The sequence below is a fragment of the Mchenga conophoros genome, linkage group LG17 (assembly GCF_057382185.1).
Source record: "Mchenga conophoros isolate Kocher_MC1m ecotype Shallow Benthic linkage group LG17, M_conophoros_male_GT1.1, whole genome shotgun sequence".
In the NCBI taxonomy this organism is placed as follows: domain Eukaryota; kingdom Metazoa; phylum Chordata; class Actinopteri; order Cichliformes; family Cichlidae; genus Mchenga; species Mchenga conophoros.
The window spans coordinates 38981784-39008307 of record NC_140542.1 but is presented as its reverse complement, the minus strand read 5'-3'; the positions used below and the strand labels follow the sequence as shown (position 1 = coordinate 39008307).

The 26524-nt window shown below is 42.6% G+C and overlaps 1 protein-coding gene across 2 annotated transcripts in view; it reads left to right on the top strand.

The window, feature by feature from the left end:
- The first annotated feature begins 468 nt into the window (after positions 1-468).
- pde4ba (phosphodiesterase 4B, cAMP-specific a) overlaps positions 469-26524 on the top strand; it is a 215974-nt gene continuing 189918 nt past the window's right edge. For both annotated transcript variants that reach the window (XM_085252838.1, XM_085252837.1), the window contains exon 1: positions 469-857. In XM_085252838.1, coding sequence (XP_085108964.1) covers positions 842-857 — 16 coding nt within the window. In that variant the 5' untranslated portion in view covers positions 469-841. The remainder of the gene's footprint in view (positions 858-26524) is intronic.

Sequence of the window (26524 nt, the reverse complement as noted above, 5' to 3'; positions counted from 1 at the left end):
ACAAGGCTGGTCTGTGCATGTGTCACTGAGGACACCTACTGTAGGAGGAATGACTCCAAAAGGGTTTGTTTTATGTCTTTTGGTTTTCATTAACAAAACTCATGTCTATGAATTCTTTGAATTTGTAAGCAGACATTATTTATTATGTTGAATTCGATTTTCCTTTGTGTATATAGAAGTTACACGGTGACAACGTTTATTTTATTACATCCTTTAAAAATGTGTCCAAACGGTCTCCTTGTCTTTTTATCTGTGCTTTACTCTGCTGATCCCTGCGTGTTTGACGTCCCTGGTCCCACACCAGACTGCCATGCTCTCATCTCGCCTCTCTCTCTCTCTCTCTCTCTCTTCCTGCCTCTCAATTGGTCCGCACTCCGTGTCTGCTGAGGCTGAGGAGGGAGGGATGATCGTTGAGGCGCACTGGCTTTCAGATGGATTTCAGATGCGAAAGCTCGCACATGCTCTCCAACCTCCCCTATCAACACATAAAGCAGCTCGGTCTGGGAACGGAGCTTCCGAATTGTTAAACGACAGGATATGCAACTGAGACCAAAGGTAACCAGTTTGGTCAAGCGTTTCGGGTTTGTTACAGTTTTGTTTAAATCTCAGAAAAAGTGGGTAAACCAGAGACCTTTGATCATGTGAATAAAAGAAAGGGGGGGAAAGAGACAAACGAGCGAAGAGCCTGGATAAGAGCTGTAGAGCGAACATATCCCAGCAGAGGATGGCGAGAACACTTGCTGAGACGGAATAAAAAACCTTTTCTGATGTAGTGACAGCGGATCTCGTCCGAAAACAACGCGCAAAGAGGCGCCGGGATTCCCTTTGTCCCCACGTGTGGATGCGCTGTGAAGAAGGTAATCGGGACGCTTATGAATGTTATCATATCGCATTGGATTTACTGTGCTTTTTTTTTCTTTAAACATCTGCGATGTCGTTTGTGTTGATGTAACTAGCAGCGCTGAACATGATTTTTACTGAATGAAAGTGATTTTAGATCGATGATGTGGATTTTGTTTGTCTCCTGTCACCTTTAATACATGGACAAGTTCAGCCTAACCCCAGGCGGTGATCTCAGGTGTTTCACCTGCTTTTTATCACAACATAGGAAGCTGCGTCCTCTCAACCCTTTGAGTCGTGTTATAAATATTACATAGAATTAAGGTATTTACATAAGAGTTTAAGGGATTTTAGGCTTAAGTTTGTGCGTTTAACATAAAATCATTTCCTATGTGAGGTTTTACAATTAGTTTTCATCTTTTGATCTGTATTTACTTTTGGGTCCAAAAGCTACAAATGCATGAAAAGGAAGCTTCAAAACTGGCGGCATGTTCCTGTATGGGTCAGTTGTTCTGGGTGACCAACCGTCCAATTAACATGTGAGCCCGATGCCATTGACAGTGTCTCCATCCGCAGGACAACATGATGAATATGAAAAGGTTGAGAATCATATACTAAGGCTGCCACAGTCACCAGATCTCAATTGAAACGGGCACATATGTCGTGACCCAGCCTCCCTCGACAATATGTTGCGTTTTTTTTGTCACCTATTGGTACCTGCTCACCAGCTTTAGTGTCAGTGATTTAAAATGACGTGTTGGTGTCACAGCTCTGTCTGCAGCATTGTTATAAAAATCATCCACAGCAGACTCAGCTGTCAAAAGTGCTTATTAGCCCTAAGAGTGCACACAGGTCAAGTTGAGAAGCCTGAGAAAAGTGCACGACTGTTTTATTGTTCTCTGAATGGTTTTTAAAGCTGTTCGGTTACAACCCCTGCACTCAGCCGGGACGGAGATGAATTTTCCATTCTTGCATGAGGATTACGTTACTATGTTCCCACATTTGGAGAGCTGTCAACGTACCTGCCTGTCACTGAGTTTGACACTTTGGTTTCCAGCACTGCACAGAGCTGTTGCTTTTCTTGCCAAACTTCAGGAACCCTTGTTATTTGCAAATCCTAAACAAATACGACCCTTCGTTCAGTTGTCCCTCAGAAGCTCTAACAAAGGAATACATAATCTTCTATGAACAAATAGCTTTTTAATCTGTGGGTCATCTACCAGTCACAAGTTTGCTGGTTTAACCTGCATGACAAAGTATCCTTGGGCTGAACTCCAAGTTGCCCCTCATGTATCTGTGTAAGTGTGTGCGAGTGTTAGTCAAGCTGCTTAGGCATAGACAAGAGTGTGTGTGTGTGTGTGTGTGTGTGTGTGTGTGACTTAGGCTTGTAATAAAAAGTGCTTTGTGTGTTCAATAAGGGTACAAAAGTGTTGTATAAGTGCCAGTCCATTTACCATTTGTAATGCCAAACTTAAGCGGAAGAATGACAAGTGCACAGACATCTTGGTTCTTAGTGGCTTTTACAATATCACACAACAACCTCAGTCTCTGCCACTGTGAGACAACCTCACAGAGGATCTTTTTGTCAATGGAGTTAATTTCTGGATTTCATTATATCAGCATTAACTGTCCCTCCTCTGTGTTCTACGCTCAAGAATGAACGCCCCCTCGTGCTGGCACTGGCAAAACTTCCAGCTAATGGCCACGAGGACAAAAATCTTAAATCTGTTTTCATCCTGAATAACAGCAGCTTAGAGTTTAAGTGTGAACTCAGAATCTGTTATTATTGAATCAGTTACAGACATTTCACGTCTTCATGTTCTGTTTCTATTGTTTTTCTATATCAATTGTACATATTTCTCCTGTTTGCTATTTATTCCTGCTGTCTACTATTTATATTTAACTCCGGCACAGTTGGTGTGGAGCACTCAGTTTCGTTGCACATGTACAGTGACAGTAAAGGGCTATTCTATGTCAAGAAGCACTGCAGATGTGGATATTTGGGTTTTTTAAGGTCCGTGCTGTATGGAGATGTTGTACAATAGGAACTCTGGGGAGATCCTAACCTGACAGGTGTCTTTCTTTGGGAGCTAAAACTGTGAACAAGCACAAAAATCAATGTACTGATGGGCTTACTGGCTGTGTTGTTTTTGTATGTATACCGAGCTTCTTACTAACTGCACGCACACACCAATCTCTGCTCCGATTCCACTTTATTTCGTCTACTTCTCCATTTCCTCTGGAGCTTCTTGCTCGCGAGTGAATTACACACATTGCAGCAACACAGTGCCATCTAGTGGCTGATACAAACATAGGTCAACATGCTACATCTCCCTTCTTAAAAAAAAACACAACTCAGGCTTGTAAAATTTCTAAGGCAACTGAAATTACAGGAATAACATCCTGAGCACATCCATTGATAACATAGCATTCGACTCAATACTGGCTATATCACAAACATAATAAACAGATGCATCTAGTGACATCATTGGAACAACAAACATATAAACAGCCTTTTTTTTTTTTTTCTAGGGCAGCGATCCGCCTGCACCCTTTACAATATTACAGGTCCAAGACCTGTCTTGGTTTGGTAACACGCCATAACGAGTCGTGTATCCAGGTGTTGTAATGTCTTTATCAGGGGGCTCCACAGGCGGGGGCTGAGATACCACAGGGCTGTCATCGCGGATGCCTGTTGGTTGAATGAACTCCTCACCTCCTACGCTGTTCCTGCTTCTGCGGAGGTGTCGGCGGTTACGCCGGTAAACTTGTCCTGTATCTGTGGTTATGTTGTAGCTTCTGGACGTGTCGGCACAACTTGTGACCACAGCTGGTTTCCAGGAACCGTCTTTTTGCCGGAACCGGACCGGTGTGCCAGGATATAGTTGAGGCAGAGGTCGGGCGGCTCTGTTGAAATAAGTCTGCTGGCGCTGCTGGCAGACTTCTCTCCTTTCACGCACTGTTTGCTGGCAAACTACTTGGGGTTCCAGCTGTTTTGGTGTTGCAGGGAGGATGGAGCGAAGTCTCCGGCTCATGAGTAGTTGTGCAGGCGACTTTAAGTTGTCCACAGGGGCGTTCCGGTATTCTAATAGGCTCAAGTAGGGATCCTTATGTTCCGCTTTGGCCTTGTCCAGAAGTTTCTTTGCTGTCTGGACTGTTTTCTCAGCTAGACCATTGCTCTGTGGGTAATGGGGACTAGTAGTGGTGTGGGTGAAACTCCATGACTTTGCGAACTGTTGAAACTTACTGGAAGCATAGCACGGACCGTTATCACTAATCACCGACTCTGGAATACCATGCCTAGCCATGGCTGACTTTAGTTTGTGGATCACTGCTTCTGCAGTGCAGCTGCGCAGTCTTTCCAACTCGAAGAATCTACTGTAGTAATCTACCATGATGATGTAGTCTTCCGAGTTCCAAGTGAACAGATCGGTGGCTATGACCTGCCACGGTCGTTCTGGTATTGCATGTGACAACAGGGGTTCCTTGGGGTTAGCAGCTTGTCTCTCCTGGCATGTGCTGCAGGCTCCGACTGCTTCCTCAATCTGCTTTCCCATGCCTGGCCAAAACAGAAGGTCTCTGGCTCTGTTTTTGCTCTTTTCTATACCCATATGGCTGGAATGAATCCGCTCTATCATGTCCTTTCTGAGCCTTTTTGGGATGATCATTTTCTCTCCTTTAAACATGATCCCGTCTATCAGTGAGATCTCATCCCTGTGGTTCCAAAACTCCTGAATGTCAGGCGGACATTGAGACCGTTTATCAGGCCATCCACTCAATGTGGTCCGTCTCAGGCTGTTGAGCTGAGGATCTTGGGCTGTTTCGTTTCTTATCTCTGAGAGTCTCTGATCACTGACAGGCATGTTGCTGAGGACTGAGTGGATCTGCGCATCCATCCCGTCACATAGTGATTTGTTGTGAAACTCTATGGATTTCCGGGAGAGCGTGTCGGCTACCGGGATGTCTTTCCCTGGCTTGTGGATGATGCTGATGTCGTACTTTTGCAGCTGTATTATCATCCTCTGTAGCCGTGGTGGTGCTGATGCTAGTGTTTTTTTGAGTATGGACTCAAGTGGCTTGTGGTCCGACTCAATGGTCACATGTCGACCGTACATGTACTCGTGGAACCGCTTGCAACCAAAGAGAACAGCATACAGCTCTTTTTCTATTTGGGCATAGTTCTGCTCAGTGCTGTTAAGTGACTTGGATGCGTAGGCAACTGGCTTGCCGTCCTGCAGCATCACAGCACCGAGGCCACTTTTGGATGCATCGACCTGGAGTCGTAGCGCTTTCTTGGGGTCGAAGAAGGAGAGAACTGGGCCTGGTTCTTTAGTGATCAGCTCCTTCATTCGTTGAAAGGCTCTGTCATGGTTCTTGTCCCATACAAACTCACTGTCCTGCTTTAACAGCTGGCGGAGCAGAGCATTTATCTCTGACAGGTGTGGGGCAAATCTTGCTAGATAATTAACCATCCCCAGCACTGTTTCCAATTCCGCCCTGTTCTGTGGGGGCGCCATGTCTTGGACTGCTTTTACTTTTTGTGGATCTGGTTTCAGCCCTTCGTGTGACAATGTGTGACCGAAGTAACTGACCTCTTTGACGCAGATGGTGCACTTGTCAGGGTTCAGTTTTACACCTCTCTCTCTGCTGCGCTGCAGCATGGCCCTCAGGTTGTCGTCATGCTCCTGTTTGGTTTCTCCGAAGACCAGTACGTCGTCCACAATGGCTGCCACGCCCCTCAGGCCCTCGTAGGTCTCGTCCACGCGTCGCTGGAACTCATCCTGAGCTGAGATTATGCCGAATGGCAACCTGAGGAAGCGGTACCTGCCAAACACAGTATTAAATGTGGTTAACAGAGATGATTCGTGGCTTAGCTTAATGGCCCAGTAGCCTGATCTGGCGTCCAAAACACTGAAATACTTGGCCCCAGCAAGTTTTGTGGTGACATCCTCCAAGGTGGGTAGAGGGTAATGGGGTCTTTGTATAGCCTTGTTGAGGGGTCTGGGGTCCAGACATACTCTGAGTCTGCCCGTCTTGGGTTTTTCCACGACAACAAGTACATTCACCCAGTCCGTAGGATCTGTGACCTTGCATATGATTTGGTTCCTTTCCATGTTGTCGAGCTCGTCTTTGAGTCGGGCTCGCAGAGCAATGGGAATCCGACGAGGTGGGCTGACTGTGGGTGCAACGTCTGGATTTACATGGAAACTGCATTCACCAGGAAATTCTCCTATCCCTTTGAATACGTCTGCATATTCGTCTAGTATTGCCTGTGAACTGTTGGTTGTCTTGCCTCTTTCCTCCGTCACTGCCATCACAATCCTTACCAGGTTAAGGTCACGGCAAGCTTTCATTGCTAATACAGGTGGGGCGCTTGTGTTAACAACATGGAATTCCAACGTGCAGGTCTTGTCTTTGTGTTTGCATTTTAACTGGCATTTTCCTTCCACACTGAGTGAGTGTCCCCCATAATCTGTGAGCTTGTGTGTGACAGGCTTCAGTGTCACGTGTGGGAAGAGTGTCTGGAACATGTTAGCTGGAATTGTGTTTGCTTGCGCCCCAGTGTAAACTTTAAACCTCACTGTCTGTGGGGGGGAACCAAGCTGCATGTCTGCATATGCTTGCTCATCATTTCTTCCTTCATTTTCTATGGTGATGCTATCAATGTAGAAACAGTCTTGGTCCTCATCTGTGTCCATAGTTGACATTTCTATGTTCTCTCTCACAGTGTGTACTGATTTGAGGTGGGCTTTTGTCTGCGAAGGGAGTCTTGACCTGCATGCTCTCGCAAAATGGTTCATTTTCTTGCATTTTGCACATTGCTTCCCTTTTGCTGGGCAGATGTCTTTATTACTGTGTTGTCCGGCACAATAGCTGCACGTTTTTAGTGTTGCATTAGCGTGTTCTTTTGGTCTCACGCTTCTTGTTTGATATTCTTGTCTGTGTGATTTCCTGCCGATGGCGTGCACAGTTTCTTGGCCCCTGGAGTGACCCATAGTTTTTAGCTGCTGCTTTGCTAGCTCGTGTGATCGTGCTATATCTATAGCTTTCTCTAGCGTGAGCTCTGCGCCTTGGCTGAGTAGCTTTTCTCGGACGTGTGGCGAGTTAGTGGCAAATACAATGCGATCCCTGACCATTTCATCTGTATTTGGGTACCCACAGTCTTTAGCAAGTAGTTTCAGTTCCGTAATAAACTGTTCAAATGTCTCATTTTCACCCTGCATCTTTTCATGGAACTTATATCGGGCGTAGATTGGGTTAGCTTTCGGTATGATGTAATCAGTGTACTTATCGTAGTACGTCTGAAGCTTTCGGGAGTCGTCTGCGGTGAGCGTCCATGTGTTGTAGACGTCCCGTCCTTTCTCACCGACCCATAGAAGAAGGTAGCTGCATTTATCTGCCTCCTCCTTCCCCCGAAGAGGACCAGCGAACATTAGCTCGGCGTGCTGCTTGAAACGCCGCCATGCCTCGGGCAGGTTGCTAGAGTCCCAATCCATACGCGGTGTGGGAACGCCGTAAGCCTCCATGTCTGCGCTGTCCGACGGCGAGGGATTGCGTAGAATCCGCTACTCTGACACCATGTGTTGTTTTTGTATGTATACCGAGCTTCTTACTAACTGCACGCACACACCAATCTCTGCTCCGATTCCACTTTATTTCGTCTACTTCTCCATTTCCTCTGGAGCTTCTTGCTCGCGAGTGAATTACACACATTGCAGCAACACAGTGCCATCTAGTGGCTGATACAAACATAGGTCAACATGCTACACTGGCAGGTGTGTTTCTTCTCTCATTGGCCTTTTATCTCGGATTCTTCCCCCTATAGATGCCCTGATACTCTGTTTCTCTTATCCTGTCTTCATGCCTCCACCTCCCTCACCTTTAATCCGTCTCTCTGTAGCTGCCATTTCCTTACTGGATGGGTGAACTATGTAGCAGCGTTTCATCCATTTGACTTGCTCCATCCAAAACTCTGGGCTCTATCGATCTGTTGGCTTACACACCATGTACAAATGTGGAAAAAACATTGATCTTTGAGCAGACTTTAGACGAGAGGCACCGGCATATCCAGCACCTCAGCACGTGTATCTAGCTCTGATTTTGACACGAGGTATCTACAAATTCTTAATTAGCATCATTATGAGGGTAGAAACTGGTTACACTAACCCGCAGCGAACACTTTGTAATGTGGCAACCTTGATGTGCATGGTGACGATGTGGATTATACAGTGGGCTTTCCATGCACAATAAAACTTCTTCATATTAACTGGAGTAATTGTGCATTCAGTAATTTCTCACCCAGTGTGCACGCCGGCTAATTAGCCCGCTTAGAATCATCTTCTATACATTCACCCAGTAAGCAGCTACACAATATGATCACAGTACATCAGCACCATTGCCTAGAATAACAGCTCTTTCAACAAGCATCCATCCGCTCACCTCTTTATTTCATTTTCATTTGCAGATGAAAACAGAGACTGCTCAGGCTGTCAGACAACAACATAGGAGAACGAGCAGGATTTAACTCGCAGTAATTCAGTGCCCATACAGCACCCTGACTCCAGAGGTACTCTTTGATTAGCTCTGGGCATCACAATCCATTTCCAACAAGACCCAGCTGACACATGCCCTAGATCACAGCTCACCTCTTACACAGTAAACAGGCAACAGGCACGGTGAGTAAATAGCTTTACAAAGTCAGACTACACACTTCAACTCGTGTTTTGCTGATTCTTGCAGCATTGGTCTCAAGGGATCTTGAGACTAACTTGTAGTCTGCTGCTGCTACAACTATGATAGGTGTTGTTTCTGTAAAGCAGAAGTCAGGAATAAGCTGGAAGTAAAGAGGTTCCTTATAGTTCTCGAGTGAAGGTGAAGCAGGGACATTGCAGCTCATGTTTGATGGGTCTGTTTGTCTGTTTATCTCTACATCTCTACTATATATGACCCTTCTGTGGAGGTCTGATCCCAAAAGATGTGTACCTGCAGAGAACTATCGACTAAAACTGGTTACTGGACATAATAATAATAATAATAATGGATTGGATTTATATAGCGCTTTTCAAGGCACACAAAGCGCTTTACAATGCCACTATTCATTCACTCTCACACACTGGTGGAGGCAGCTACAGTTGTAGCCACAGCTGCCCTGGGGCAGACTGACAGAAGCGAGGCTGCCATATCGTGCCATCGGCCCCTCTGGCCATCACCAGTAGGCGGTAGGTAAAGTGTCTTTCCCAAGGACACGACACAACAGAGAGGCCGGGGATCAAACCGGCGACCTTCCGGTTACAGATGCGCTTCCCAACCCCCACGGTCGTCCCAATGAATGACATTTTCTATGTAGTCTGTATTTAGACATTCAAAACAATATTGTAGGCTGGCAATAATGCACCAATGTTCCAGTCTTTCTAGTCTGATAGCTCAAAGCCAAACCTACATTTAATCATATATGGATACAGTGCTCTACTCCATACACTTTACCTTCCTCACATCCACGGGCAATTTAGACTCACCAGCAAACTACCAGCAGCCTTTGGACTGGCAGAGATGGGCAGTAATGCATTACAAGTAACATTACATTACGCGTTACTTGAAAAAAGAAGTAATTCGATTACTGTTACTTTCCTATAAACATGCTGCGTTACTAAACCGTTGTGATTTGTTTGGGAGAGTGTCTCATGACAATGACGTACGAGCGTGCGACGTCCGTGGCAGCAACAGACGCATCGAATTTGAGTGAGCAGCGAGCACGCTGGGATGTGACATTCACAGAGAAACCCCCGGATCCTCCCACTGACAGGACCGCAGTGGGCAAACCGCCACCCGCCCCACTCCTGCTAAAAGGGGACAATAGATTTATAAGCTGCTGAATCTTTGATTTTATTTATTTCTGCTGTTTTATTTGCATCAATTTGAAAAAGTGTAAACACAAAACGTGATTTTGTTCTTTATGCTGGAATATGCAGACAATAGGTTTAAATGTTAAACACATTTCTTCAAGTCAAAGACGGCTGCATATCATTTTTGTTTGATGCAATGTGCATAAAATTTAAAGATTAAAACTATTTTTAAAAAGAGACTTTCCGAGACTTTGCGTTATAACATATCCAGGTTGTGTATCATGGTTTTGAGAAATAACTAAGTAACTAATTACTTTTGAAAAAAGTAATCAGTAAAGTAATTGAATTACTTTTTTGGCGATGTAATTAGTTAGTAATTTTTTTTCAAGTTCCTTGACCAACACTGGTGGTAGGAAGTTCCACTGAGCTTATTTTCTTAAAGCTAATTGTTGGAATCGTTCAGAATGGCAGAGCCACATTTAATAAAAATCATAGTATAAATCAAATCATGAGGCCTATGCTGCACACGTGGCCTACGTGTAAAGCCACCAGTGTGTTCATCAACACAATTAAGTAGGTAGAAATGATAGTGTTTCCTATCACCTGCTTTGTTTTTGTTTTTTGAGATAAAACGTGAAGATCCATGAAAGGCTGCATCGGTGTCATCTATTGTGCATAAACCTAAAACTGAAAATGCATATAAGCCCCTGCCAGAGAACACCAGAAACTAACCTGATGTCACATTGCAACTTTTTTAAGTAAACTTTTTTTGTGACCCTGCACCCAGTGAAGATTTGCTGACCGGACTCGCTTCACACCTGCAGAGTTTTTCCTCGTCTATATATATTTAGGCTCCTTTATATCAAGATGCTCCAGTCTGCATAAGAAATTGCTGCACCTGCTCAGCTGTCATTGAGGAAGAAGAAGTATGTCTCGGGACTGCCTGACCCAAGACTACTGTTCCCTTCATATGCGTCATATTCAGCTGTGCTGCTCTACAACATGTTCCACGACATGTTTTTCCCCCTGGTCCCCGCCTTGCACCCAGCCAGTTGTCATGCTGTCATTTTAATTGCATTATGGATTATTTCCATGTGCAGCTCCATGGCAGGGCTCAGTTTTGGTCTCAGATGGGATAAAATTAAAGGTTGGTTTAACTTCTCCATGATGCATAAGTGCATTTACTTGCACAGCCTTTTATTTTGTGGCTAATTAAGAAATAGCAGCATAATTGTTCACACTGGCATCTCTTTTCCTCCGTGACACTGATTATATTTGTCCTGGCTTTTTTTGGGAGTTGGTCAAATACTCTTGGCAGATCCCTCTCAGGCTGAAAGGCATCTGCTAAATATCCTTGAACCAAAGAATTGGTTTAAAAAAGCAAAACAAAAACCCTTATATTCATGCAAACAAGGGGCATGCCAGTAACCAATTATCCCTGTTTTGGGGAGTTCCAGGGTGAGTAGACAAATCTGCAGAGACTTGTGTTTTGTAAGCATAATAAGTTTCCTGCTGCTAATATCTGTGCTGATTTTTTTTCCTCTTGTGTAGCGTCGAGGCTGTGCAAGTCTAAACATAAATCCCCAGGAGAGAGTGTTTCTTCTTGTGTGTTCTTCTTGTTTTTCTTAGATCAATGTTTAATTTGAGAACTGCTACAACATACACTGTATGCACTGAATAGCCCGGAGGTATTGTGTCACCGTAGAAACATGTGACAGTGGCCATCCATCTCTAAGGATTCTTCTTCTGTTGAGAATAAAACCAAGTAATGAATTTAAAGAGGAATTACCTGCTAACATTCAATACATAAATAATTCAATAGCAGAGGAGAGATTTGTTGCCTTATTGTAAGCTTTGAACATAATTGTGTTAGAAGTGCAAAAAATTGTAGCAACATTTTCATAACAAGGATTCAGTAATAAGCTTTATATTAAGAGCACCTTTAATGTTTGGCTCTGTTTAAATTTTCCCTTTGAATCTTCTGCTTTTTCCCGTCTGTCAAAACACTTTGTAAATCCTCTTTTAAAGTCGCAGGAGAAGCGCGCACACCCAAGTACACAGAAATATGCCGGAGGATGATTTTAAAAAATGAAAAATTAGGCAGCATTTATAATAAACAACACAACTAGAAGCTTGAAAACAGACAGTCAAAACACAACAGATGACGTCACGTAAAGTCATGTGTCGTTTTATTATATAAAAGCAAGTCTATGGAAATTTAGAAGCCGTTTAAAGGAAATCACTGATTCTGATCAGGCGAGGGGTAAAGCAGATGGGGGGGCCCTGAGATCATCTAGTACAGCGTGGGGAAAAGAATTACTTAGAAAACCACTAGAAACTACAAAACTAGTACGACAAGTATTCAGTAAGTGATCAATGTAAACTATCACTGAAGTGCCGTGCGTGTTCTTGAAACCTTTGAGTAACACTGAGTTGGCATACTTCAGTTTGTCTTGCAAGATGTTTCGTAAAAACATAATTCAGCTGCAAATCGTCTCTAATGTCTGATTTAATTTGATCTAACACAAACGAGGACACGTAAGCTTGATGAGCAGTGCTCACCTTTGAAAATAAGCTCTCATCTTCCTCTCCTGTCTTTTTTACATCGTCTCCGTCTGTGTTTCACACATGAACTTTTTCAATTTAGCTCACGTTTTGTGACAAACTGCACAGAAACAGCTTGTGCGCTTGCTGATGTTGCATTTTAAATGACCTGCCACCGAAATCTGTCACGGCTCTGCGTCCTTTTGACCCAGCATTGTGAGTTTCTTGTGTTTTGGTAACATTTTGTGTTATGGTTCATTAGTAGTCTTAGTTATGCTGTTTTGAGTTTCCTATATTCCCTGTTTAGTTCCTTGATTGTTAGATTCCCTCTTTTGTCTTTGCCCTTGGTGTCTCTCTCTGTGTGTCTGGATCTACAGTGGGGCAAAAAAGTATTTAGTCAGCCACCGATTGTGCAAGTTCCCCCACCTAAAATGATGACAGAGGTCAGTAATTTGCACCAGAGGTACACTTCAACTGTGAGAGACAGAATGTGAAAAAAAATCCATCCAAACCTGGTAAAGACCTATAGTAAACTTTGACCTCTGTTATTGCCAACAAAGGTTATGTTACAAAGTATTGAGTTGTATTTTTGTTATTGACCAAATACTTATTTTCCACCCTGATTTACGAATAAATTCTTTACAAATCCTACCATGTGGATTCATGGATTTTTTTTTTCACATTCTGTCTCTCACAGTTGAAGTGTACCTCTGGTGCAAATTACTGACCTCTGTCATCATTTTAGGTGAGGGAACTTGCACAATCGGTGGCTGACTAAATACTTTTTTGCCCCACTGTATATGTTTGTGCGAGTCCTTGTGTCTTGTTTCCTCCTTCAGTGCCCATGTTCCCCTCCTTGTGTGTCATCCCATGTTTCCCCAGCCTGTCATGTCTGTCTTGTCCCACTTTCCTCCGCTCCCGTGTCAAGCTCGTGTCAGTTTTGCGTTCCTTTATTTCCCGTTTTATTGTGAAAGTCTCGCATCCCTTGTTCCTGAGTGTTTCTCCGTATGTTTAGGTTCAGGAATTCCAGTTTATTTTCATTTTGTATCACCTGCATGCCAGCAATAAAGCTGTGTTTTTGAGTTTAAGTCTGCTTAACGGCACACAGCAGGTTCATGACAAAATCTGTTCATGCCTGCTCCTCTTCAGTAGCTGGTAGTGTTGGGGTTGGTACTCAAAAACTGTAATGCATTTCACATTACCTTGTTTTGTGTTTTTTCTTAAAAGTAATGCAGCACCTTACTTAATTACTCACCAGACAAAGTAATTTGTTACACTATTCGTTTACAACTTTCACGTTATTTTGTAAAATGAACTCACACAGTTTGTCTCATAATTACCAGTTAACAATATAAACCTGCAGGCTACAGTCACACACACCAACGCAAATCCCTGTCCTAATGACGACACACTTACAACACAAAAAAAGTTGAAAAACAGCCCAAAGAGACTTCAAAGCCATCGCCACGACGATTCTGCCATAGAAACACGAACAGGTGGAAAGGAGGCTCTAAGTTGACCTGCTGAAGTTCTGTGACGGGTTGAGGTTGGAGACATCATCACTCTGTGCAAACGGTTGCGTTGTGTTAGTAGCATAACCCAGTGGTTTCTGTCCCAGACACACTTTACCACGGGATTCTCATCCTTTTGTAAAATAAAAATAATATCCACACCTCCACTCCTGAAGACTTGCCGACCCTTGTAATGAACCTAACGATTAACTGCAACTGTAGCGTGATCACTGAATTAAAAAAATAACAAGTTATACGTTGTTTAAAACTGGCAGCTAGTTAAGTACAGTGACCACAACTTTACGGCTGCACCGTGAACTCATCACAGGATGCGAAGGAGGGATGTGCTGAAGATAAAGCTGGGATGAAACCGCATGAAATATGAATGCATGAATTCTGAATTTCAACCAAACTATACTGTCACATAAACCAGTTACTCACTTGGAGAATAAAACTGGTGGAGTGTTATTCTGGTTTGCTCTGGCAGCGTTTCAGCTACTCTGTGAACCCAAGATAACCCCTGAAGTGTTTACTTCAGGCTGGCTCCTGAATCTAGTTGCTTTAAAGACTTCACAGTGGTATCCACAAACCAAGTTTGAAGTGAGCTTTCCCCTAGAATCCTGGCATTGGTCAGCTCTCTGGTTTCTTTTTGTCAGTGTCTTTGAATAAAGTACAGAACAGACACTATTTTCAGGCAGCACAAATGCACTGGGTGCAAAAACAGCAGAACCTCCCTATGCTAACCTTAGCTGCCTGTAACCAGTGTGTGGTGGTAACTAGAAAAATAATGTTGAGAATACAAAACGGAGCCAGCAGAAGCAGGAGTAGACATGGGGATGGACAAAGGAGTGTGAGGCACAGCCAACTTGGAGTGGCAATTAGGCTGAGCGTCAGGGCCATCAGGGCACAGCAGGTACTGGAGATGTAGAGGACAGCACAGCAGGACCGAGGTCCCGAGAGCCAAGAATAACCAGGCCTGCATCACCTCGAATCCACAGCAGGGCCAGGATGCAGAGAGGGTGGAGGAAAACATGACAGAGCAAAAACACAAAAAGGAGATTGTGTAGTAAAAATACTGTTGAGACACAAAGAAAACACAGGCAAGGGCAGCAGGAAACCTATCTGCAGCAATTTCTTGTAAAATTGAAAGGAAAATGAAAAAGCTTTTGTTGCCTTTACCAGTGTCCCTGCTGCTGCATGCGTACTTATGAGTTTTACTTTGTAATTTTTCATTTATTTCTTTTTTGTAAATGTGAATGAGAGAAACACTCCACGTTCCCACTTTGGGCTAAGAAGCTGGATCTTTATCTTCACATGTTCCCGTCACATGCAATATCACTCTCTTGCTATTGCCATAGTTACCAGACCTTCATTCCTTCTTTTCCTGTACCATTCATTTATTTATTAAACCCTTACATTCATCGTTGCATCATCTTCACTGGGAAGATTTTATTAGACTTTTTCTAGCCTGGTCAATACTGTAGATATTGCAGGACGGCTCCTCCACAGCTCCACAGGCTTAATGGAATTGGCGTTTAATGGTGGACCAACAGGAAGTTGCATTAGTTTGAGATCATATTTGAGAAAGAAATCTGGAGTAAGAATTCCTAATTGCAGTATTTATATGTTTAATTATGATATTTGCATTTTCGTTGTCAAATTCGTGCATTAGAATTTGTCAGTAATTTGTTAAAGACACTCTGTTGTGTTTACAACAAAACAGCTATGAGTCATATCACATGGCTCTCATCCAGAGGGGGTATTTACTCAGCTGTGCGGAGTTGTCTCACCACGAGCTTATAATAAACATTGTTGCCAACTCTTGATTAATGCTGCTAATTTTTAAGAGAGAATTTAACTTGGAAACTTTGCTAAACTCTGCATGTCTTTGTTATAGGTTCTCTTCTCTCACTGAGCACTGAAAGCATGTTTTACCACGAGCCTCATTCACCCAGTGTCACACATTCATATTAGCACTTTTTTGGACACCTAAGCACCTTGTTTTACATGCACACACTCACACGGACGCATCGGGAGCAACTCGGGTTCAGTATCTTGCCCGAGGATACTCTGACATGCGGAGTGCAGTAGCCGGGGATCAAGCTACTGATCTTCTGATTGTAGATGACCCACTCTACCTCCTGAGCCTTCACTGCCCACAAGCTCGCAGTGCCTGGTATTCCCAGATGGTCTCGCGTCCAAGTACTAACCAGGCCTCTCCCTGCTTACTTTCTGGGATCAGACGCGCTCTCAGGCTATAAGACTACTGTAAATATTCAAAGACTTCAATAAACCATCCAAATGCTGCTTATTAGCCTCTGTAACGTTATTGTATTGCAGGCCACACACTGTTTATAGTCCGTTTAAATGTCCAGTTATAAATATTCAATCTTATGTGTTGCTGTTTTTTTTCCTCTGAAATTCTCTGCGTTTCTCCGTCTCGCTCTTCTAGACTCTGACATCCTTTAAATGAATGTTATAAATAATCTTGGTCATTAATTTAATGAGTGAATACACAAATGGATGCTGTCTTCCTCATCTCTGTGTCCGTGACTGAAAGATTACCCTCACAGGGCTCGAGCTGACAGAGATGAATAACTAGAAAAAAATGAGCAGCATAATTGAGAGTAATGAACATGCCGAGCTGCCGGCTCGCGTCTTTGTGCAAGAACTGATGAAGTGATTGAAGGACGGGCTTGGGATTGATTTTCTGTTATATTAGTGAGAGGTGTGATAAAGATCCCCTCTACATGCATGCTATGGAAATACTAGTGAGACCGGGGCAAACTTTATGGTTTATGGAAATGCGTCATAACAAGGAGAAGAGACACGAACATGCTACAAGTGTAGTCATCTGTTTCTGCAGGCAGTGCTGACCACATCGGCCGGTTTCTACTCCTTTGCCTTCAGGTCATTTTTATGACTTATGACTCTTCATATGCAAATATAGGACACATTGATTACAGAGACGGAGCCCTAGGCACAATGTGACCAGACGTAATGTAAAATCTAAAATATGATGATTTGAATAATACATTTTCTCTTTTTAAGAAACATTGTAACACCTAAAGTCAAACCTTCACTGTTTTCAATTCAAATCTTCTTGAATCAAACTGAACATACTGCACATTAATTTGCACAGTAAAGGAGAAATGAGATAAACGATAGCACATTAGAGGGGCACACTGAGAGCTGTGTTCTTGAAATATGCTGTCAGATAGTACAGGGGTCAACTTTTTTTGGTGTGTTCAAATGTGGAATGAAAGGAATTATGAATGTAAAATATGAATGATGTCTGAATATGTGCTGCTACAGATTAAATGTATGATCTCCAGAAATAATCTGGTTTATATTAGAATAATAGTACAACAACTGTTTATAGTACAATACTACATTCGGTGTCTAATACACGGCCGTGTGTGGTTACCTGTAGTTTAGCTTAATGGGTTTGGATGCTGACATTGCTTAAAATATACTGGTACTGATACTGGTCTTAAAAGCAATTCCTCTTCCTGGAGTCGACACTTTAAAAGAAACAGTACAAGGCATCCAAACATCACGCTACGCTGAGTCAGCAAATAAAACGAGAAAAAAGGGTCTGCAGGTTTCTTCTTCGGGCGATCACAGCTGTCGGTGTAATACAGCATTATATCAGACTGTTGGTCATCTAGAGCCCATGTGCCACACTTAAATGAAATAGAACACAATTATTGTCATTAAATATACCAGATATTATCCTGCTACTGTCTATAGTGATTATGCTGCATGGATTAAAATAATGAAAAACTTTAGTCTGAAGTCCTCCATAATTATATCCTACATTTTTAGATATAATCCCACAATTATTATCTCAGATTTGTCTGTGTTGTTGATATTTGTTTTATTAATGAACGCCCAAACACGGAAAGTCCTGTTCAAATGTAGCAATTTATGTAACCACAGCAGGTTAAGGGATAATAAATCTTACCTGTTGGCATGTTTTGTTTTTAACTCTCTTACGCATGCATGTTATTCATTTTATTTCTTTTATTTCCATCCATTCTCTTCCGCTTATCCTGTTCAGGATGGCGGCAGGGCTGGAGCCTATCCCAGCTGACTTAGGGTGAGAGGGAGGGTGCACCCTGGGCAGGTCGTCAGTCTGCCACAGGACACAGACATTCGCTCTCACATTCACACCTACGGGCAATTTAGAGTTTCCAATTAAACTAACCCCCCCAACCGCATGTCTTTGGACTGTGGGAGGAAGCCGGAGAGAACCCACACAAACACGGGGAGAACACGCAACCTCCACACAGAAAGACCCCGCCCTTATGGTGGAATTGAACCCAGGACCTTCTTGCTGTGAGGCAACAGTGCTAACACCGTGCTTATGTTTTGTTTTTATTTAATGTAATGAATTTAATTATTTATGAGGTTTTTTTGTTAATTTTTTAATGATTCATTTTGGAAATACTTTTATCCAACATTCTTACAGTATGCTTGTAGTTGAAATATGAAGTTTTGACTCAAGGAAACAGTGGGGCTTCTGCTGACAGTGCCATGGATGCAAGCAGAGATCAGCACCCGTGTAACACATTTACAGTAACTGTCAGTAACAGCTCTGCTGTCTTTGCTGTTGAAAAGCAGAGTGTTATTTACCAGCACTGACCGCTCTCTCTCTCTCTCTCTGTTGGAAATAATTGATAATATAATTACAAAGTCGCCAGTTGTCTAAAAGCACAGGTATGGATCTCAGTGATGCTGCAGGAAGCTCCTGCCAGTGCTTTTTAAACCAGGTTTCCAGGTTACAATCGGGGGTCGGTGTCATTATCCATTAACAGTGTGGTCTGGGTGGCAGCTCAGATATGTAAAGTTTATGTTGCATCCTGAGGTTTTTGATATTGGTGCTGAAACCTTGAATGTTAAGCGTGTTTTTCGTAAAGGATTTTTAAAGGATTTTCCATAATTGGTGTGAGATTTGTTTGAGTGAAAATGAAGGTAAAAGGGTGTGCTGTGTGCCAGAGGTCTGAGCTTTATCTACCATGCATTAATCCGCCCTTCTTCCACCAAACACAACACAGAATCACACCGCTGCATCCTGTAATTATTAGCTCCTCTTGAACCTGCCAGTAGTGTGAGCACGCTGTAGCTCCAGCTTCTGCTTTGCTATTTTGCATTACACCATTTGGTAATGAACGTGCTGTTGTTATTTACTTCTGGGCATTAAATTTAAGCAAGACCAAATTGGGGTTCGCATTAAGCCAAGTCAGGATGGAAGAGAAACCTGCAAATAAAACCGTTCTCTGGACCGATAACTCGGAAATCCTGTTATTCTGCAGAGCTCATTGGGTGTGGGGTTTTTTTGGTATACCATATTTCCCTGAAGTCTCGCGCTAACACTTCACAGTGTTGTTAAAATCAAGTAAAGACAAAACTTGAAGTTCTTCTTTCTCACGTGTAACACAGAACAGGAGACTTCAAACAAGTTCTCACTAGTGTCAATACTCTGCTGCCCACTCACTCGCCGTGAATTCTTCAGACAATTATGTTTTCTCACAGGTGATTGTCTGTAATAGGTCATTTACTCACATCAAAGCAAACGACCATCGCACCGAGAAGTTAGTGCAAAAACAAAAAGATGAAAGACTGTTTTCGACTTTCTTCTCTGGACGTTACACTGCACACAGCGCTCGACATGTCATACACTGTTCTGCCACAACAATAAAGCCGCTGAAGGTTTGTGATGTTGTGAAGGCTTATTTTTCATTTCATTTCAGACTTCTCCAAGGGAAAAATTGGATAATTTATGTGAATGTTACCACTAAAAATGATTGCAGATCAAGCAGACACCCAGACAATCTACTCTGGGTGCTGTGGTAAGCAGCGCCGCCGGCCCTGAAAGGTCACGCAGTAATGGTCAGTGCAGTTTTGTTAGCATCGAAAGGGATCTTTGGAAGGCAGATAGTCGTAAAGTTGTGTCTGTTATGTATATATTCATTTCCTGGAAGGAGCTGGAGGGACTAGATAAGAACTGAGCTCCTGTGCTGCCTCTGTGACCTGGTTTTGAATAAGCTGTGCCTGATAACTTGGCCTGTCTCTTGTTTTCTATTTCTCTGTCGTCAAATTAGTAAAATGATTATCACTACATCAAGTGCTAATATGTAAGTATTACTTCACATGCGATTATCTGAACCCTCACGGGTTTCAATCCCGTTCTACGTCTGGTTGACGGCCCGAATGGCCTGGGGGAAGAAGCTCCTCCCTGTGTTAGCGTGTTAGCGAGCGAAAGCACTTCCCTGACCTCAACAGTGAGAAGAGTCCATCGTTGGGGTGGGAGAGTCTTCATAATCTTCCTGGCATTGGTGCTGCACCACTGAGTGTAAACAGACAGCAGGTCTGGAAGCTCTGAGCAAATCTTCTGTGGAGTTTGCATGTTCTCCCTGTGTCTGCGTGGGTTCTCTCCAGGTACTTCCTCCCACAGTCCACAGACATGGAGTTAGTGTGGTTAGGTTAATTGCTGATTCTAAATGATCAGTAAGTGTCATGGTCCCGGGTCGTTTGACCCAGTGTTTTGAATTTCTTTTAATATTTTGATGTCTTATTGTTTATGTTTAAGTTCATTTAGTTGTCCTAGGTTGCCCTGTTGTAATTGATCGGTTATTAGATTCCCCCTGTGTCTTCGTCCTCTGTGTCCCTTTCAGTATGTGTGGTGTTTATGCAGGTGCTTGTCCTTTTGTTCTCATGTTCCCCTCCTCGTGTTCATGCCCTCTGCATTATGTTCTAAGCTCAGTTAGTGCTCTTTGGGTTTAGGTTTCTCCCGTGTCTTCCCCACTATGCTGGTAGTATCTTGTCTTCGGCGTGCGAGTGTGACAAGTCCCCTGTGTTTACGTCTCCCTAGCTCTGCGTGTTTCCTGTTTTACTTTGACAGTCTTGCGTCGCATGTTCTGTGTGTTCAGTTTGCTTCCTCCTGTCCAGTCATTATGTTAATTCGTCCCAGCTGTGTTGCCCGTGTGTTTCCTTTTCCCTCGTCACCCTCGTGTGTATTTATGTGGTCATTCTATGTACGGTCGTCTGCTACGTTCATGCTGCGTTTCAGGATTTTCATGTATCCATGCCAGGTCTTCATGTTAGGTCCATTCAAGTCTTGTTTTTTGTGTCTCTGCACTTGCGTCCTCCTCCTCGTTCCACACGGTCAGCTGACTGTGACAATAGGTGTTAATGTGAGTGTGAATGGCAGTCTGTCTGTCTGAGTTAGCCCCACGACAGCACCCTGCCTCTCACCCTTACAGCAGCTGAGACTGACCACTGCAACCCTGAACTGGATAAACAGAAGAAAAGAGATGGATGGAAGGACTAAATGAAGAAAACATGCAAGCGTTTTGAAAACTGAAGATCAGTGTTGCCTTTTGTTCTACTTTTAATCCTGTGGTTGAGCAGCGATGTTGGTCAAACACAAGTTGACCCTATTGCAGATGCATTTTATGTTTAAGGGTCTGGGCAGATGCACCGTATGTGGAGACAGTAGGTCAGTACAATCTGCTTCGACTTTAATTTCTGCACGTTTAAGATGAATTTACATATTTATGTGATCAAAAAATATGAAAATGTATCCAGAACATATTATATCTGGCAGTCTTTATCTGTTTTTCTTCTTCCCACTGATACAATAGTGCAGCATTATATCAACATGGTTTCTACTCAGTGTTCCTGGTCTCCTTCTCTTTATTACGTGCTCGACAGACGGACTGACCTCGCTTTTTGAGTGTTCGACCCTTCATTAAATCGGCACTACATATGCAAATAAAAGTTTCCCTTTAATTGTCTCAAGAAGCACTTAAAGTATGTCAAAGCTCATAGTTTTTAATAAGATTGCACTAACCACGGGCAGGTGAAACACCATCTAGTGCGCTCGCACCTGAAATGACATCACTGACATCAGGGTGAGAAAAAAGGGGAAGACATCAAGTGAATGAGAAATCTAGAGAAAAGTCACTTTGCTAATTAGGAGCTCCCTGAGCTCTGGTTTTCTGTTCTTAGGATGACGATCTCTGTGAGGTGGAAATGAAATCCCCAGTGAGAGCAGCGCCGTGTCTGGAGACAGCCTGTAAACTGGTGATCAGTGATTCAGAAGTGAAGTGTTTTGGCAACTGAAACCATGCAGAGAAGTGAAAACGTGACAGTTACAGTGGTGCTTAGTAAATGAAAGTTTGCAAGACAGTAAGGTGAAGAAAAAACCCACAGCTGCAGAAAACGTGCAGCGGATCTGTTTCCACTGCTCTGACCTTTTTCTGTTTTTTTTTCTCTCCTCTACACAATCCTCATGTGGGAGGCTCTCAGAGGCTGTAGGCTGCAAAATTATATGAAAAACACGGTTTCTCGCATCTGCGGCATAGATTCAATGTTTTCATTTGTCATATGTCCTTGCAGGGGAAAAAATATTGAAATTATGCACGTGTACCTGTGCAGAATCTGGAGTAAAGTTTTGGTGCTTGCTGTTGCTGTGTGCAGCTGAAGGCAATGATTCATGCACACTGTGTTTTCATCTGAAATGAAAAATAAAAATTCACATCAGATTTCTTTTCTTAATTTAATAATCGTTATGCTGCTAGTAGAGACCTTTTTTTTACTTTTAAGCCTCAGTCACATAGACCTAGAGACCAGTAGCTAGGTAAGACTCTGTATTCCTTGATGACGACGACACAGTGGATACAAATGAGAAATCGATTCATTTAGCAGCTGTTGGAGGTTGTCGACTGGTCTCTAGGCCCGCACGACACTGAGTTTTACTGTAAGTAAATGTTTTTCATCATAGTTTCACAAAATGCTGCGCCACATTGTGACATCTTGTACTAGGAAGAGGGCAAAGCAATCGCAGCACGAACCATTCCTCTACATTAAACGATTGAATGTCTTGGCCTCTGAAATGACTCACAGAAGCACTTCCAGAAGTAGTGCAACTGATAGTTGTTATTATCACTGTATGACTCAGGCCCTCATCGCTATAGTTGGGATCTAATAAACAGAAAAAGTCGTGTCATTCATGGATCAATGAGCTCTCTGATATGTCTAACCAGGTTAATAACCACAGTCATGCTACTAGTATCACATTACCGAATGTCACACAGTGTTGGGAAGGTTACTTTTAAAATGTATTCCACTACAGATTACAGAATACATACGAACCCGAAATGTAGTTTGTAACGTATTCTATTAAGTTACTCAATGTAACGTATTCTGAATGTTTTGGATTACTTAATATAATGTCATGCTTTTTACAGCTAAATCAATGCACGATTGCTGTGTGATTTATTACTATTACTGAAGGCTACTCGCCAGCAAGCTAACACTGTTAGCTGACATTAGCTGAGGTTAGTTAGTAAACTGCTTTCAGAACTGCGCATGATTATTAGCAGCTAGCAGGTTGTTAATGCTATCCATCAAGTATAACAGTCTGCAGTCTATGAACTAACCTCAGTTAAGGCCAGCTTACAGTGTTAGCTCGGTTCAGTAATAGTAATAAATCACAATAATACATCGAAGATACTTAAGTGGCAAATGACCCAGGTAGCTACCACAACTAAAACAAGATAGCTGCAGGAGGCTAACATTAGTTTTTTAAAATAGCACTTACTTCCAGATGTTTGTTTAGGTTGAAGTCTTTTCAGCTGGGAAGGACGCTCACATTAGAGCCTCTTATTTTGTTTGGGTTTCCAGCAATGTGTGGAATTACCAAAATTAGAGAGGAGATAGCCGAACATATGAAACAGGAAAAGACCGCTGTGTAATCCATTTATTTCAACAAAGTAACACTAACTTCCAATTATCACATATTTAGATGGTAACTGTAACGAAATGCAGTTACTAAAATTTTGCATTTTAAATATTTTAAATGCGTAACGCCTCTACATGTATTCCGTTACTCCCCAACACTTGTGGCAGATAAACACTAATAAAGTTAACTGCAGTGCATCAAAGTAATATTACAGAGCAAAAAGTTCAAGGCTGTGGCTGGTTGATGAACTCAGCTGTTCACCATCCCACATGCGCTTCATCTGTCAGTGGTACAGTGGCGTACAATGCCCTTGATATGCTACGCTAAGGGATAAACTTTATTAAACTGTTTGAAGGATTTACAGAGCATAGCTTGCATGTAAAGATTGAGTGTACAGTGGATTTGGGAGGACTTTATGATGGATTAAATTATGTTCCACATATTTCATATTTCTTGTTCTTTAATATTAAAAAGACCTAGAAATAAGAATACTCAACAGCTTGGGTTTGGTGCCACATTATTGTCAGTGCCTCCTTCATTTCCCTTACACACCAATAGTACTGTATAATGAAACTATTATTAGGTTAAAAAACTATGGAGTGGTCTGGATGTTGTATCTGTAATCAGAAATCATCCTGCAATGCCAGGTCTGGTTTTGGATGATAGGAAACAGCTGTTAACTTTGCAGCTGTATAGGTAATAAGGATTAGAAATCTAATCTAAATGATGACTTGATTATATCCTGTAACATCGGTGTGGAGAGTTTAGGGGTCATTACGAGTGTCCAACACCTGTGTTTTTGCACAAATTAAAGTCCTGTCTGTGCCAGTTTGTACTGGAAATGACTTTATTTATGCATTTATCCTCCATCCGTCCTGCCTGCTTGAGCAGAGAGGAGGAGAGGAGGAGGTGACAGCGTACTGCTAATCACACACAAGTGTGTGTGTGTGTGTGTGTGTGTGTGTGTCCATCTATATTACAAATTCATGTCTATATTTTGAGAGTAACAGCAAACTGAAGAAAAAAGATCCACCCAATCAGAAGCAGCATTATAGCATTTTTTTGTTTGTTTGTTTGTTTTCAAGCTAAATTTTGCTGGACGCTTTCCCCTGTGAATACAAAGTTCTGTCATCTGGCTCATTCTGCTATTCAGAAGCAAGAAAAAAATAACTTTGGTTTAAAGTGGAAGCATTGTGATTAATTAAAATAACTATAACCAACTAATGATGGTGCTAGAGAAAATGGCACAGTTGTCAGAGTCAGTAGGTTGGTCGTAACAAAACTGCGCCACAAACATGGACAGCAGAAGACTGGTAGAGTGAAATGTTGACAGCCTGTTTCTCGTCCTCTGTCAGGTGCCCACTGAATCAGTCAATCAACAGAACAGTCAGGCAGAGCTTGTTATCTTTGCTCTATTAGTCCGATTCACAACACGCTCTATTGCAGCTCGTTTTCAGTGACGTCACTTACACACCACAACGTGTGTGTGAGAGGTACGAGAAGAGATGTGACAGAACATCTTGTCACATTTTGCTTTGTCACCTGAAAGTGAATCGGGTGGGTTTTTCAGGTTATACCATACTCGACTAATTTGCTGACTGATGGCTTTATATTGCGGTGAATGTCTGAAAAATACATTTAACCCTATATGAATATTCATGAAAAGCAGTGTTACTAGGTGATGACACCTGTGTTACCGTGGGTCACCGTGGGTTGATACTGGTTTGGGTTCAACATCATAGCCGCTCACAATAGAACAAAGTAAACAGAAGAATAAAATCAAAGACTCAGCAGCACTGAGTCCTGTCGCTCTTAAATCTATTGTCACCTGTTTAGCAGGAGTGGGGCGGGTGGAGGTTTGTCCACAGTGGTCATGTCAGTGGGGGGATCCGGTGTTTCTCTGTGAATGTCACATTCCCGTGGCAGCGTGCTCGCTGCTCGCTCAGATTTTTCGCTGTAGAAAGAAGTTTTCTTCCCAAACAGTGCACAGCGGATACTATGTTTTTGTCACTTTGTACAGAATCAAACTTAAAGTAATGTGAGTACTTCCAAGCTTCAAACGCTGCATCACGCCACATTATCCATTGTTGATCTGCACACGTCTGTTGCTGCCACGGACGTCGCACGCTCATACATCAAACAACATCACGGTTTAGTAACGCAGCATGCTCACGGAAAAGTAACAGTAATTGAATTACTTTTTTGCAATAGTAAACCCTTACTTTACTCATTACTTGAAAAAAGTAATCGGATTACAGTACCGCGTTACTGCTCGTCTCTGATTACAGTACTGCGGTTTCCTGCATTACAGTTCTGGTTTCATTTTTCCTCAATAGAGAGACGACTACTTCTCAGTTCATCTCCTGCTTTTCTCAATATTTAACCCAGACGTCTATGTTCCTCCAGCCTTAACCAAACGTTACTATCAAAAAAATGTTGCAAATCCTTCTTGTCTGCAGCAGATGGCACAGAAGTGCAGGTCTTAGCACTGTTACCTCACAGTTTCCTACCTGGAGTTTCCTGTGCAAGCTTCTCTTCCAGTACTCTGCTTTCTCCTACAGTCTAAAAACATACATGTTAGTTGGTGAGTCGACATATATTCAGCAATGTAAACACTAGCATGTCATGCTATGCCGCCAGCAAGGACATATGTCATCTTGGCTGTCCACTGTTAATCTGATTAGTACATGTAAATGGCCTGCAGTTGCATTCTTTGTTTTCATGCGTTCATCTAAAAAGAGAGCACTTATACGCACGATGCTAGAGAAATATGGTAGCTGCTGGTTGCATTTGATACATGCTTGAGAGGTACCGCCAGGCAACATATTGATGCCTTGCAGTATTTAGGTATTTGTGGAAGCAAGATTTGATCTTGCCCAGCATTAGGATGGTGTGCTTTAAAAACTAGCTTCAGTGGTCACAATCAGCCTTTTGCTATAAGAAGACTCCTTCCAAAGTTGTGATGTTGAGCTCAGGGTTACCACCACCTCTGCTATATTTTCAGTGTGGCTGCAAGCCAGAGGGAAGACTGCGTC